This window comes from Equus caballus, chromosome 17 (assembly GCF_041296265.1).
Source record: "Equus caballus isolate H_3958 breed thoroughbred chromosome 17, TB-T2T, whole genome shotgun sequence".
In the NCBI taxonomy this organism is placed as follows: Eukaryota; Metazoa; Chordata; class Mammalia; order Perissodactyla; family Equidae; genus Equus; species Equus caballus.
This window is the reverse complement of record NC_091700.1, coordinates 27,608,802-27,624,602: the sequence shown is the minus strand read 5'-3', so window position 1 is coordinate 27,624,602 and position 15,801 is coordinate 27,608,802. Positions and strand designations below refer to the sequence as shown.

The 15,801-nt window shown below is 39.3% G+C and overlaps 1 protein-coding gene across 4 annotated transcripts in view; it reads right to left on the bottom strand.

The window, feature by feature from the left end:
* Window positions 1-12,148: 12,148 nt before the first annotated feature.
* The window catches only part of TEX26 (testis expressed 26), a 30,189-nt gene continuing 26,536 nt past the window's right edge, over window positions 12,149-15,801 (bottom strand). For all 4 annotated transcript variants that reach the window (XM_005601124.4, XM_070240222.1, XM_023621481.2 and 1 more), the window contains one exon: window positions 12,149-12,793. In XM_005601124.4, coding sequence (XP_005601181.2) covers window positions 12,720-12,793 — 74 coding nt within the window. In that variant the 3' untranslated portion in view covers window positions 12,149-12,719. The remainder of the gene's footprint in view (window positions 12,794-15,801) is intronic.

Sequence of the window (15,801 nt, the reverse complement as noted above, 5' to 3'; positions counted from 1 at the left end):
CAGGGACAAAATTCCATAGCAACAGCCTGTTTAAACACTGAGCCCAACGTGCTGCTGCACATGACGCTCGTGCCAGGCCAGCGGGGTGGCGGTCAGGCTCCACAGTGAATGGGAGAAACTTCTCTTTACCTTCCTCCTCAGGAGCAAAACCTGCTTCCTTGACAATGTAAACAGTTACCTTATAATACCTATTTTTACAGCAAACAGCTCTCTGCCTGTACCCCAAGCAGAATTCTAGAAAATTCTATGAGATTAAAAAAAAAGAAAAGACTGAAGGTAACTCTTACCTGTTAACATGAGATGTTTCTACCTTCCCAAAGCAGAACCTGCTCTTCTTCTCCAGTTCGTGGAATCAGACAGCAAAACCTGCCAGGTACTTCTTTACCGATCACAGTTGTGTCCACCTGGGCCCCTAGAGCAAATCACTAACGATCAGAGAGATGCCAGGTGAAGAGAATCCTGCTGCTTTCATTCTAAGAGCAGCCAATGCTGACGAGCTCTACCCAGGGTGGTGGCTTGCCTGCCACTGTCTGTGCCAGCATTTGTAACTAGACTCCCAGGGTAGGTTCCGCGTCTCTCTGCTCCTCCCCAGGTACGTTAATCCCATCACATGTGAAGGTAATTAATGCTAGCAGGAAGTCAGGGGGTGGCGTGGGGAAGAAATGCCAGGGAGTGAACAAAGAGGAAAAGAACTCTGGCCTTGGAAGTGTCAGAGTGCAATTAGTGATCATCAAAGCTTATATTTGGGTGCTGTCCACTGTCCAAACTTGGTTACCCAGTCTCACTGCTCCTCCATCTTCCCTACCTCAGAGAGCAGCTCCATTTTTTCCAATTGCTTAAGGAAAAACCCTTGGAGTCACCTCCCTCCCCTCTTTCTTTCCCAAACACACATTCAGTCCACCAATAAATTCCATCAATTCTATCTTTGAATTATCTCCAGAATCCAACCACTCCTCACGTTCTCCAACAGTACCTCCTGGTCCCAGCCACTCATGGCTCTCCCCTGGACTTTGGCAATAACCTCCTGATTAGTCTATTAGTCTCTCTGTTTTAATTTCTGCCTCCCTACAATATAGTCTAGGTAGAGAGTGATCTTCTAAAAACAGAAGTTGGATAATGTCAATCCTCTGCTCATAACCCTGCCATGCTTCTCATCTCATTCAAAGTAAAATCCATAGCCTCAGAGGTTCCTATGACCCACCCTTCTATGTATCTGACCTCATTTCCTACCATTCTCCCCTCCACGCTCTGGGACCACGTTGATCTTCTCTTAGAACATACAGGGCTTCTGCCCTTGTTCCCTCTGCAAAGCCTTCCTCCAGATGTCCACCAGATCTCCCCTCCTCCCTCACTTCTGTCAGGAACGAGCTCAGTGCTGTCTTATAGAGGCCTTCCCCAACCACCCAGCCTAAGATAGCAACCCCTCTTGCCTCTCTATCCTCAGCCTGCTGTATTTTTCTCCACATTCCTGAATTCAACATTGTGTTATATATTTGCGTGGTATTTTATGTATGATGTACATATTTGTATGAGACGTAGATGTTTTTCTTCATACTACTATAACGTCATTATCTCACACATTTGTTTATTAGTTTTTATCAATTTTCTCCCTTCAGAACGTAAGCTCCATGGACGTAAATTTCTCTCTTTTCCTGCTGAATCTCCAGAGCCTAGAAATGTGCTGAGCGTGGTTGAGGAACAAATGAATGGCACTTCCCAGTTTGCCGATCGCTTCCAGATGGTTCATCCACTTAGTCTTTGGAATCACCCTCCTAAGTGTTGTGATCCTCATTTACACAGGAAGGATGAAGCCCAGATAGGATGCGACTCACCTGAGATTTCATAGTCAGCCCCTGATAGAGCCATTTCTGTTTGGAGATGTGCCAGCTCAGCGCTCTGTCCTTAAGTGTGGGGGCCATTGAACTTCACCACAACTGCGTCACCTGTGCCCTCTCCTGACGTTTTATAAAAAGCGTGCGATACTCTGACTGTAGGTACCATATGTGAGATATCATCGAGCATAGAACTCTGATAACAACTCCACATAAAGTGTACTGTGACGGACATCTACGTATTTTTGTTTTATTTATTTTACATTCATGTGAAGGTGTACAATTTTATATAAATGGGATTACATCATTTTGTAATCTACTTTTTTCACTTAGCAAGATGTCTAGACTGTGTTTCATTATCAATAAATATAGACCTAAATGTGTGCATGGTGTTCCATTCCGAATTTAACAGTCCCTTATCAATGGACATAAGGGTCATTGACATTTTCTGCAGTTTTATATAGTGCTTTGATATTTAAAAAAAACTGGGCATGTAACTTTTCCCAGTTGTGCAAAGATCTCCTTAGGGTAAATTAACAAAAGTGGAACTCTGAAACATATTGCTCAACTGACGTCATACTGGATTAGCTGGGCCCTCGTCCAATACGGCTAATGTCCTTAGGAGAAGAGGAATACTTGGACACAGATAGACACAGAAGGAAGATGACCACGTGAAGACACAAAGACACAGGGAGAATGCCATGTGACAAGGGAGGCAGAGCTTGAAGTAATGCATTACAAATTGAGGAACTCCTGGGGTTGCCAGAAGCTAGGAGAAGCATGGAAGGGTCGTCCCCTAGAGGCCTCGGAGGGAGCGTGGCCCTGCCAGTGCCTTGATTTCTGACTTGTAGCCTCTAGAACTGTGAGACAATACATTTCCGTGGTTTTAAGTCACCCAGTTTGTGTACTTTGATACAGCAGCCCTGGGACACTAGTACACGCCCTAAACATACGTGAGAGTGTCCTTTCCCACTCTCACCAACACCGTTTGGCTCATCTTGGCCAATATGGCAAACATTTGCCCAGTTTTCCATTGAGGTGTTTGTTAATTACTTATGGACTTAAAAGAACTATTTGAATATACTACTACTTAGTTATAAGTGACACTAATACTTGCTCAGTTGTCTCTCACGTTTATGGTAGGGGTTTTGGGGGTGGCCATTGTTTTGGCCACAGTGAAGGTGTAAATTTTTAGGTAGACGAATTTAGTCACCTCTTCATGTAACGATCTGGGTTTTGCAATACACTAAAAAAAATCTGGGTTTTGCAATACACTTAGAAAGGGCTTCCCTAGCTAGAGAATAAAAAAATTCTTTTAGTAGTTGGATGATTTCATTTTTTTAACATTTTACATTTATTTGTTTCATCCATCTGCAATTTATTTTCATTAAGGGAGTGACGTGCAGACACATCTTTATTTTTTTTCAAAGGTTGGTTTTTCAATGACATTTATTTGATGAGCCATTTTCTCCCGATGGTTTGGTACTGGCACCTTCACTTTACACCAAGTTCTATATATATTTGAGGCTTTTCCTAGAGCCTATTTTTGTTCCATTAATCTGTTCATTTTTTCCTGCTCTTGTAACACAGCTTAATATGGCAACTTAATAGCACATTTTAATATTTGTAAGAGAAATTTCCTCCTAATTATTCATCTTCTGTCTCAAAAATTTCCTGGTTATTCTTGATATTCTTTCCAAATGAGTTTTAGAATTTTTTGTCAAGTTACATACACACATACATATACACTCATGAAAAATAGTCGGAAATTCTATTGATATTAAATTTATAGGTCAATTTAGGAAAAAGTATTATTTTACAATATTGAATCTCCTATATAAGACTGCAATGCCTCTTCATTTATTCAAGACTTACCCTGTGTTCCTTAGTGTATTTTATGAGTTTTCCTCATATGAGTCCTGTGTATTTCTCTTTTTTGCTTTTTCTCCCCAAATCCCCCAAGTACACAGCTGTATATTTTAGTTGTGGGTCCTTGTAGGTGTGGCATGTGGGACGCTGCCTCAACATGGCCTGATGAGCGGTGCCATGTCCGCACCCAGGATCCGAACCGTCGAAACCCTGGGCCACCGAAGCGGAGTGCATGAACTTAACCACTTGGCCACGGGGCCAGCCCCTGTATATTTCTAATTAAACGTTATCCAGGGTATTTTATGGAGGTTTATAGTTACTATAAAAATTTTTTACAAATTAAACTAATAAAACAAAAATTAATAAAAATTAGTTAATAACTGATTACTGATTAATTACATAGGTCAATTAATTTTAAATGTTAATAATATTTCTATTTAAAAATATTTTATGATTTCTTTTTGAGATATAATTGTGTTGTAAAATTCACCCTTTTATTTTTTCCAGTTTTATTGAACTAAAAATTGACATATAACATTGTACAAGTTTAAGGTACACACCATAATGATCTGATATATGTGTATGTTCAAAATGATTAGCACAATTAGTTAACGTCTATCACCCTCACATAGTTACAAAATTTTTTCTTGTGATGAGAATGTTTAAGATCTACTCTCTTAGCAACTTTCAAATATACAATACTGCATTGTTAATTAGAGTCGTCACGCTGTACATTACATCCCCAGAACTTATTTATCTTATAATCGGAAGTTTGTATCTTTTGCCCACCTTCACCCATTCTTCCCCACCTCCCACCCTCTGTCTCTGGCAACCACCAATCTCTTCTGTTTCTAGGAGTTTGGTTTTTTTAGAGTCCACGTATAAATGAGATCGTCCAGTAATTATCCTTCTCTGCCTGACATTTCTCTTAGCATAATGCCCTCAAATTTCATCCATTTTTTCCACAAATGGCAGGATTTCCTTCTTTTTTATGGCTGAATAATATTCCATTCCATACATACATATCTATATATATATCAGATTTTCTTTATCATTCATCTGCTGATGGATGCTTAGGTTGTTTCTTATGTCTTAGCTATTGTGAATAATGCTGCAGTGAACATGGGGATACAAGTGTCTCTTCAGGGTGGTGATTTTGTTTCCTTCAGATAAATACCTGGAAGCAGAATTGCTGGATCATGTGGTAGTTGTATTTTTAATTGTTTGAGGAACTGGCGTACCATTTTCCCTAGTGGCTGCACCAATTTACAGTTCCACCCACCGTGCACAAGGGTTGCCTTTTCTCCACATCCTTGTCAACACTTGTTATCTCATCTTTTTGATAATAGCCATTCTAACAGGTGTGAGGTGATATCTCATTGTGGTTTTGATTGGATTTTCCCTGATGGTTAGTGACATTGAGCCCCTTTTCATGTACCTGTTGACCATTTGAACATCTTCTTTGGAAAAGTGACTGTTCAAATCCTTTGCCCGTTTTTAAATTGGATTATTTGCTTTTTGCTGTTGAGTTGTCCTTCAATTTAGCTAAGCAGGTTTGGAGAGTCACCTGGACCCGTTGAGTGGCACAAATGAGCATGTAGCATTACCGGGAGCAGAAATTGCAAATGGACAGCCACAGGCCACTCCAAATCTAAGATATGTTTTGGCTTGCACATTTTAAAATTTTGAATTAGTTGGAAACTGTTAAGAGACAGAAGATTTCAAATAAAAACCATATTTTTTACTTTCAGCTTCTGCTCAGGGATCTAGAGAGCTGGAAAAGGTGCAATTCCCACCTTATAAGAGCAACAACAGAAAGCTGAAAAAACTGTGAGTTCACAACTTTTCTTCTGCCTGTCAGAGAGTTGAAGTCACAGGGCAAGCAACTAGCCCCAAATCTAAGGAGAAACAGCACCTTCGGGGAGAGACGGGGCACTGTCGTTTGCTTACCTGGGACAGAAACAGCTGGACACCAGAAAGGAGAATTCAGCAAGAATAGTTAGTGATTCGGTAGAGACTGAATACCAGCTGGCAAGAGAGGTTGGAGCCCAGTGAGGCCACAGATACGGGGGAGTTCCCACCCCCTGCAGAGTTCTCCATGGACCCACCAGGAGCTCACAGCACGGATTGGTGAACCTCCAGAGAAAACATCCTTTCTGGTACGGGCGTTAGGGATAAGAGCTACCACAGCAGGGCCGGAAGGCCTAGCTAGCCCCCTGTCTGCATCTCCCCCAGGAAATAAAGCTCTAACCTGTAGGGGGAAAGGAAAGACCACCGCCCTTGGGGCACAGGTGAAACCTATTGCTGCTAGGGGAGGGGAACAGAAAATACTCTCTAGTCAAGGGGGAAGGACGGGAACAAGACCTGGGCCAGGAACTATCGCTGGGGAGAGGCAGGAGCCCTGAGAAGGCCAGACCCCAAGGCCCAGGAACCCAGTATCTGCCTGAGAATAAGGCTTAACCAGAACAACAGAGAGTAGCCCTGCCAAAAGGCTAACAGTAACGAGTGAGAGTAGAACACTGCTGGGAGAACTGCACAAGTGCAGAGACAGCCACATTGAAGCACATGGTAAGGGAAAGACCTAAAGCCGACGATGAAGCGGAAATGGGAAAACCAGCCACTGCCCTAAACACAAGGTATTGTTAGAGGAATTTGAAGCCTGTGGTGCACAGAGAGTAACCGGTAACCGTAGCAACAACAAACCTCAAACTCAGCTCAGCTCTTGACTAGATTACTACTACCCCTCCCACTAGAGATCTACCAGAAGGAAAAGCTTTAGAAACGTTAAAGGAAATTCTTTTGGCAGAAGCAATAAGGCATCAGACAGAAACTGAGATCTACACAAAGAAATGAAGAGTGCTGGAAACACAATGAATGAAGGTGATAGAAAATTTAATTTTTGTAGAAGAAAACTGATGCTCTAAGAAACAACAGCAACGTATATTTATAGCATAGGGAAAAATAAAATGTATGACAACAATAGCACAAAAGAAAGAAGGGAGGAATTAAGTATATACACTTATAAGGTCCTTAAACTACATATGAAGTGGTAAAATATTTGGTGGTAGGTTCCAATTAATTAAAGTTGTATATTGGAGAAACTAGGAAAAAAACTAAAGTTTTTTCTTAAAAAAATATAGAAATGAAGCATAAATAAAATAGTGGAGACAAAGATGGAATAATAAAAAATGCTGAATTAATCCAAGAGTACACAGGAAACAAGAAAAAAAAAAAAACGAAGAACCAATGGAACAAATAGAAAACAAGCTATCAAGAGGGGGGATTTTAATCCAAACATATCAAGAATTACGTTATGTGTGAATGGCCTAAACACACCAGCTGAAAGACAGAGACTATCAGATTAGATAAAAGAGTAAGTTCAACCATTTTCTATCTACAAGAAAATTGCTTGAAATGAAACACATAGGTAGGTTAAAAGTAAAAGGACAGAAAAAGATACACCACTCAGAAACTAACCAAAAGAAAGTTGAAATAGCTACATTAATCTCAAAGTAGACTTCAGAATATGGAATATTATCGGGGATGAAGAGGGACATCACATAATGAAAAAGGGGTCAATTCAGGAAGACATAGCAATATGTTTGTACCTAACAACAGAGCTTCAAAATACACGAGGGGAAAAATTGATAGATAAATCCACAATTACAGTTGCAGACTTGAACACTCCTCTCTCAAATAGAAAATCAATAAGGATACAGAAGATTTGAACCACACTATCAACAAACTTAGTGTAACTGACATTTATAGAATACTCTACCCAAAAGCACATATACTTTCGTTTTCCAGGGCACATGGGCCATTCACTGAGATAGAGTGTATTTTGGGCCATCAAACAAACCTTAACAAATTTAAAAGAATAGAAACTATACAAAGTATGTTCTTGGACCATAGCAGGATTAAATTAGAATTCAATAACAGAAATATATCTGGAAGCCTGGGCTTTTGTATGTAGTACAGTACAGTGTCTGCCACGAAACACTTTAAAGAAATATTTTTAAATGAATATTGAATGAAGGATAAAGTTTAAATTGTCGTTATCATACACCTTGGGTACATCTTTTCTGGAACAATCCCAATTTCATGAAAGGTGGTTATTTTTTATTAAGATGATTCTACAAATGAATAAATAATTTCACTTTATATTTTGTAAAGTGTTTTATAAAATTACGTTCAGAAATCATATTCAGTACTTGGCCACACACTCTGCTTTTGCTTTTGGTTCAGAAAGGCTGACTGGCTGTGTTGGTTATACTGCTTGGCCCCCCAATCCCCTTTAAGGCCCTTCTCTAGCCTGGTCCATGCCCTGGAGGCTGACCCTTCGGGCTTCATCTCTCTTGATACCTTTCTGGTGGGCATCTGTTGGGCTTGGTCAACGGGAGCCATTGACAGAAGGTCAGATTATATCAGAGGGAAGGAGAAGGTGAGAGTGGAGTGTTTCTTACCCCCCTCTCCGTTTCGTGTCTCTAGCCGTGGCTCTGTCCTCTCTGACTACACCCCCAGGGGACAGCAGCTCCTCCACTGCTCTAACTCTAACTGGGCTCCAGCCATGTTGTCCATTCAGGCCTGGAGATGGTAACGGTTTCCTTCCGTTGCTCGTCTTGGCAAGCCTCACCTCAGAAGCAGTCTCTTCAGTTAAGCCCCATCGTGTGAAACAAATGGGGTGGATTCTGCTTCCTGCCTAGACTTGACTGAACTGTCAACTTCACCTTAGCAGGGGCAATTTGCTAATTAGGTCACCCCTCTAGGTCAGTGGGTCTTCCTCTTGCTGTGAATTGGAATCACCTAGAGAACTTTAGAGCAGACTGCCGCTGGGTTCCATCCCCCGAATTTCTGATGTCATTGGTCCAGGGAGTGGCCTGCGCATCAGAGTTTTTTAAAATCTCCCCAAGCCATTCTATTGTGCAGCCAAGGATGAGAAGCTCTGCTCTGCCTCATTCACCACCTGTACAGAGAGATTTTTAGCTCATAATGAAAACTCAGCTACATACATCCTATTGTGATGTTTTTCTCTTTTTACAAATTATCGCAGTCTGCAGTTTAAAGTGATGTTATTTTTCTACTCTTCTACTCGTGAAAATATTTTTAACAAAATAGAACAGGTTTACATATATTTCTGTAACAGTTTCCTCAAGAGGTCAAAAACAAAGAACAGATGTTTCTGGAAAGCATAGAAATGTGCTATATGTACTTTTTTTGATTGGGGTTGTGTGGAGGTGAGTTTTGCGAGAGAGGGTAGAAAGGGAATCCAAAGAGCCGTCAGGGGATTCCACAAGGGAAAATATTTCAGAATCATGTGTGTTGAAGCACTGCTCTCTTTGAAATAGAAGTACAAGCACTACGTAATTAACTCACGTCAAATGCAGTGACTGATCTGGTCTTGACAATGTGCCCTGAGAAGGAACCACATTAAAACAATCATTTACATCTTTTGGCATATTGAAATAAGCAGTGGCTACCGGCCGCGTGAGAACCTTTGAAGTGTTCAATGTTTAAAATGCCTTCACCATTTGGCAAGTTTTAAAATACAAAAGAACCACAACTGTATTCTCCTCTTTTAAAAGACAATTTCACTTTTTAAACACTACTCATTTGTTAGTGGTGATCAGACTTGATATTTTTTGAGGGAGAACTGATTCTATCAAGTTTTTAATTTCATTTTGACCATTCCAGAGATATCTTATCTAAATAGATACTGTGCCTACATCAGTTCGCTATTGCCACATTCATCTCAGTGGCCAGCAAGTATTTATTTCTCACTCACAGGTGGTAGGTCAGTAGGGCAGGTCAGCGGGGTAGCTGTATCGGTCCGTTTGGGAAGCTATAAAAAAATACCATAACTGGGTAGTTTATAAACAGCAAACATTTATTTCTCACAGTTCTGGAGCCTGGAAATTCCGGTTTTGTGGTGTCAGGAGATTTGGTGCCTGATAAGAGCTCCCTAGTTGAGATGGCCATCTTTTCTCTGTGCCATTTTGTGGCAGAAGGAGCTAGGGAGCTCTGAGAGGACTCCTTTACAAGGGCACTCATCGTAATCATGAAGGCTGTGCTGGAGCATCTCCAGATCTCTACAGAATCTATGGCTTCAGACACCCCAGACCCTTCACAACCACCAAACTGAACTTTATGAGAGGGGTCTGGGGTGTTTGCAAAACCACAGATTCTTCACAGGTTTGGAGTAGCTGCAAGGCTTTCTTCTCCTTGAAGCCTTGTGCCTTGAGAGAGCAGGATGCTCAGAGCCATAGAAGGCTGTCTGCCAGAGCCCATGGCAAAGATCTCAGACTCCAAGGCTCTCTGGGCCCCAGAGGGGCAGATCTGGGAAGATTCCTTCAAAAGGGCCACACCTGTCCACTTGTTGCTGTGGTTCTTAGAGGAGCTGCCCAAGCTTGTTAATCATACAAAGCCTGGAGGGGTTTGCAACAGTGGGATAAACTTTCCCGAGTCTGTGCAGCTGAGAAAGAGTTGTCCTCCCTTATGTGGAGGAGGCCAGGGGGAGCCTGGGACCCTCAGCTGCACTTCAGCGGGCAAGTAAACCCTTTCTTTGCTAGCCCAGCCCCTTTACTGCCCATCCAGTAAACAAAAACTGACCAGCCTTCCCCTAAGACTCACTTTCCTTGGCCCAAGAGGCCCCAGTGGACTGGCCTAATGTGAGGGCATAGACAACCCATGTTACCCATTTATGAGCACTCCGTATGTTGAGAGGGAAGACCAGACCTGGCAATTAGAAAAGGTGGCTCCAGTTAAGGCAGAGTCAGTGGAAAGGTAAAGGATAAGTTTAACAACACGGAAATGACTCCTGAGGAGATTCAATTATAGAGGAAAAGGCAACTTCCTAAAATAAAATGCATGGATTTTAAATTGTGGTAAACAGAACAATCACTGCTAAGACAAACTCATGCTCTGAGTGAGCAAAAGGAAGATCTATCATACAACAGAAATTAAAAACATTAAAAAACGGAAACTACAAACAAAAAGACAGGAAACTCTAAGGATAGATCCAAGAAGCCTCTGATGCAAATATTATTACTTTCAGGACAAAAAAACATATCACAGAGAGTGACAGAGAGAAAAAAAGTCATAGTAAGAAAAAATGAAATAAAAGAAATTTACTGAAGTTAAAGAAAGTTTCCAAAGGAAACTGAACATAGCCTCAAAAATTACTGAAATACTCCAAAGCCCAAGAGACAACCTTATAAAGACTGTCTTTCAGAACAAAACCAGATCACTTACGTGGTAATCAAATCAGACTAGCACTAACTTACAAATTACATTCTAAACCAAAGACATTAGAATGACTGAGGACTATTGAGAAAAAAAGGGTAAGACTGAAGAATTCTATACCCAGCCAAGATATCATTTAATGCAAAAAAATGACATTTGGGGATAAGTAAGGATTCAATGTGTTGCCATCCTTGTAACCCATCTGAGGAAATACCCAGAAACTATTCTAATCAAAAACAAGTAAATCAGAACATGGATCTCATGATTTGGGAAAACAAGAGAGTGCAGGAAACAGGGATAGTTAAATACAAATGGATAACATTGCTGATGCGACTGAAAATTTATATGCCTTTAAGCCTTCTTTAAATAGAAAAGGAAATTATAAGGAAATCCCCAATAAAAGCTTGAAACAAAAATTCCAAACTATCTCAGCAATGAACTGTGTGAGTGTGTGTTTCCATGTGCATGGGTATGTGCAGAGGATGGGGTGGGAAGTACAATACGGAATGGAAAATAAAATCTCCTGTCAGTGAGTGCAGACGGGAGGAACTGTGAAGGCTAAGGAAGTGGGAGCATAGAGATTAGGTAATTTTTGTATATTAGCAGAGAAATCCAAATTTAGTAATGACCATGTGTGATTTAAAAAAAACCTACTGGAATAAACAAAAATAGTATAATTTATAAATTAATAGTGTAAGGAAGAAATGAAGAAAATTGGGAATAGTAAAACTAAAAGGAACAAAGAATAGCAAACAGAAAAATAATATAGAAATCATAAAACCAAGTATGTTAAGCATTAAATTACTGTGTACTGACTAAATTCTCCTCTCAAAAGACAAAGACTCCCATATTAGTTATAATGTAAAACTCAGACATAAGGTATTTTCTAGAAATGCATTGAAACAAAGTTACAAAGAAAGACAGAAATAAAGGGAAGGCAAAGATCTACTAAGCAAATACCAAGAAAAAACAAATCCCCCATGAACGGCAACATTGACATCGCTTAAAATATAATTGCAGGCCTAATCACTAACAAGGTCAAAGAGGAGTAACATATAGTGGGGACAAAGTTAATCAAGGAAGAAGTTCTGTATAAGTCATAAACATTGATAAACAACATAGCAGCCATATATATAAAAAATACACAAATACATATATATAACACACACATATATGTAAAAATAAAATCCCAGAAATACAAGGAGACATTGATGAAAACATGTTTATTGCGAGATTTTAAAAATACTATTCTTTCAGAATTTGACAGTTCAAGTACACAATAAAGGTAAAGATATAATGGATTTTAAAAATATAATAACCTACACATTTTTTCTCTTCTTATATTCATATAATACACAAATTAATTATATACTTAGCATAAAAGAAAATGTTGCTAAATTTCCCAAAGCAGAGGTTTTTTCTTTTACTTTCTAACAGGAAATCAACAATAAAAAGATTTTTTAAATCCTCTAATGATTGGAAAATTAAGAAATCTCTTCCACAAGAGGAAATCAAAACTGAAACCACAAATTAAGTATCCAAAAGAGAATAGGAAAAATATTGTATCAAAACCTATTGTATACAGTTAAAGGTATGTTGAGGGGGGGTGAATTTATAGCCTTAAATGATTTTATTGTTTAAAAATAAAACAAAACAAAATTACACAAAGTCATGAATATCATATTTTGAAAATCTGGATCTTATTTTTCCTTGATTATTGAGAAAATGACCTGGTAGGCCCTAGTGCTTCCTTCGATTTTCAGATTTTCTGCTTCCGAACTATTTTCCTTTTTCATTCATCCCTTTGTCAATGTCACAGTGAGAGCGAATAAAGCGATCAAGAATTTGTCTGTCTGCAAATTATAAAGAAAAACAGGATGAAAATTTCCAGTTAACTATTAAAGTGCTATATAGAGAAGTTCTAGTAAGGAGGTGAATATCTGATACTAGTACTCTATAGAAATATTTGATGAGACTAAAATAATCTAAGAGTATTATATCTAATAGCTAAAAACACACAATTGTGTAATTGTTAATTCGAAAGAGCAAATTTAATATTCAAAGGATCAGCAAGGCTTCCTGGAAAGAGAATGGATTTTAGAACGAAACAGAGTAAGTTTCAGCTCTGTGCTGTAAGTATCAGCTAGTCATTTGACCTCTCCATTTCTTCATCTCCTCATCTTTGAATATAGGTATAGTGCTGACCTTGCACAGTTGTTGGAATGGATTAGGAATGCTTTGTGTGAAGCACCTAGACAGGGCCTATGCCATAAAAAGACACTCAATATATAGTGTCTTACACCGACCCTCTTATTACTGGGTACACAGTTTTAAATAGAGGCTATTGTTATAAAAGTTTCTTCGAAGCCAGGACTGTTTTTCTGCCCACCTATGTTGGTATGCCTTGCTTTGAGTGATGACCGATCGTGGGAAAGCCCTTCAACTCTCTGGTCTCCATTTTCTCATTTGGAAAATGAAGGAATCTTGTCTAGTTCTGAATATCTATAGTTCTCTAATCCTAATTACATATTTTTTTCAAGTAATTTTATTGGGATCATAATGGTTTATAACATTGTGTAATTTTGGGTGTACATTGTTGTTTACCAATTCCTGAATACACTTCATCGTGCTCACCCCCAGTAGTCTAATTTTTACCCATCACCACACGTATGTGCCCCTTTGTCCCTTTCACCTTCCCTCCCCCCAATCCTCTTCCCATCTGGTAACCACTACTCTGTTCTCTTTCTCCACGTATTTGTTATCTTCCACATATGAGTGAAATCATGCTAATTACATATTTTTTGATAGTACAGAGTAGAGCTTTAACACTTTGCTCACTCCTAGCAATAGCAATAGTCATCTATACAGCCAAAGCCAAAAGAGAGGAAAAATGCAAGTGATAACATGTTATCATGTTCAATGTCCACGTTATCATGCTCAGTGTTACACATGCCATCTGAGGCCTATAGATCAGGGGTGTGTGTGTGTATGTACGTGTGTGTGTTCCTCATTTACTCTCCAATGATGTCTGCATTTATTTGTTTTTGTGACCTCACATTTAATTTTGAACCATCTGCACCCTACTCCATACCTTTTTTGACCTCAGCATTTTTCAGTTGAGGTATACTTTTCATAAAGTGAAATGCACTGATGTTCTGTGAACAGTTCAATGGGTTGACATTTGCATTCATGTAACTTACATCCATATAATGATATCGATCATTTTCACCCCCAGAAAGATGCATCATTCTCCTTCCTAATTAACACTTCCCACCCCAAGACAGATATTGCTCTGATTTCCTTCATCAGAGATAAGTTTTACCTGTTGTAGACATTCAAATAAAAGAAATCACGCAAAAATGTATTATTTTGTGTCAGGCTTCTTTTGCTCAGTATAACGTTTTTGAGGTTCATACATTTTGTTGAATACATCAATAATTCATTCTTTTTTATTGTCTAGTGGTATTCTATTTTGTGAATGCATCACAGTTTGTTTGTTTATCCATTCTCCTGTTGATGGAGATTTGGGTCGTATCCAGTTTGGGACTATTAAGAACAAAGCGATTACAAACATTCTTATACAAGTCCTTTTGTGGAGATGTTTTCTTTTCTCTTGGGTAAATACACAGAAGTAGCAATTCTGGACCATGGAGTAGATATATGTTTAACTTTTTGAGAAGCTGTCAGATTTGTTTTCAAAGTGATTGTACCATTTGACATTCCTACCACCAATGTATTGCTCTATATTGTCAACATTTGCTATTTCAGTCCTTTTGTTTTAAGCCTAAAATGTCTCTATTTTAAATCTTTTATCAAAGAGTTAATTTTAAATAAGCAAAACAGAAAAACCTTTCTCATACCAAAGATAGGCATATAAGATAAATCAAGCTTGGCATGAATTAATAAAAAAAGATGAGATTGTGTCAAATTTAATGTCAACTTAGGTCCAAAAGTCTGCCAGTTGTAATTCAAATACTCCCCATATTTATTATGTACAGATGCAGATTCATGCCCTGGGATTTAGTTTATGCTGTTTCCTCTTCTTAGGAGTGGTCCTGCTTCTCCTCGTCATGCTGATTCATCCTTGACACTTAAAGGAGGCCTCTTCTGAGCAGCCTCTCCTAGTCCCCTGGGAACCCACACTTTGGGAGCACCCCTTACAGGCTTCTAATATACCCAAAGACTACTTTGATTACGGAGCTTATGACACTATGACTGTGTGTCCATCTCCCACACCCAACAATGAATTCCCTGAGAAAAAGGATTTGTTGTTTATTTGTCTTTGTATCAAGTGAGCATTATAGGCATTCAATCAATGGAATTCATTGAATGAGTGAATAAATGTATTCTTAACAATATAGACTCACCCTCTAGAAAGAATACCCTTTGGATAGCCGTATTCATGGGAGTTTTAATTGAAGGAAGAGATGGCGAGGGAGAAACAGCTGCAAAACTCTGAAAACCAGATTTCAGATCATTTTGTCTTTCGAGGGGGGAATAAGTGGAGAGATGACAGTCTTTACCAGCAGATAACAGAGGCCAAAAGGGTAAGCTGTTGGATAGTCTGAATCACTCAGATTATAACAGAGATTAAAACAATTTTCAAAAGAAAATGGCCACTAAAGACATCTAGTTCAATTTCCTCAAGTTATAAAAACAGAAACTCAGTACCACACAGTCACATACAGTTATTGGAAACCAAAGGTTCGCCTTCAGCTGCTCCTCCTCTCTCCTTGCCCAGATCTATTGTGACCTTGTGGGGTTTTCTCTATCCGGCCTCACCCTGCCGTCTCCCCAGCCCCTGACTTAGGCCATTATGCTGGCCCTTCCCCTCTCTCTTTCAAAATGTACCTGTTCTGGG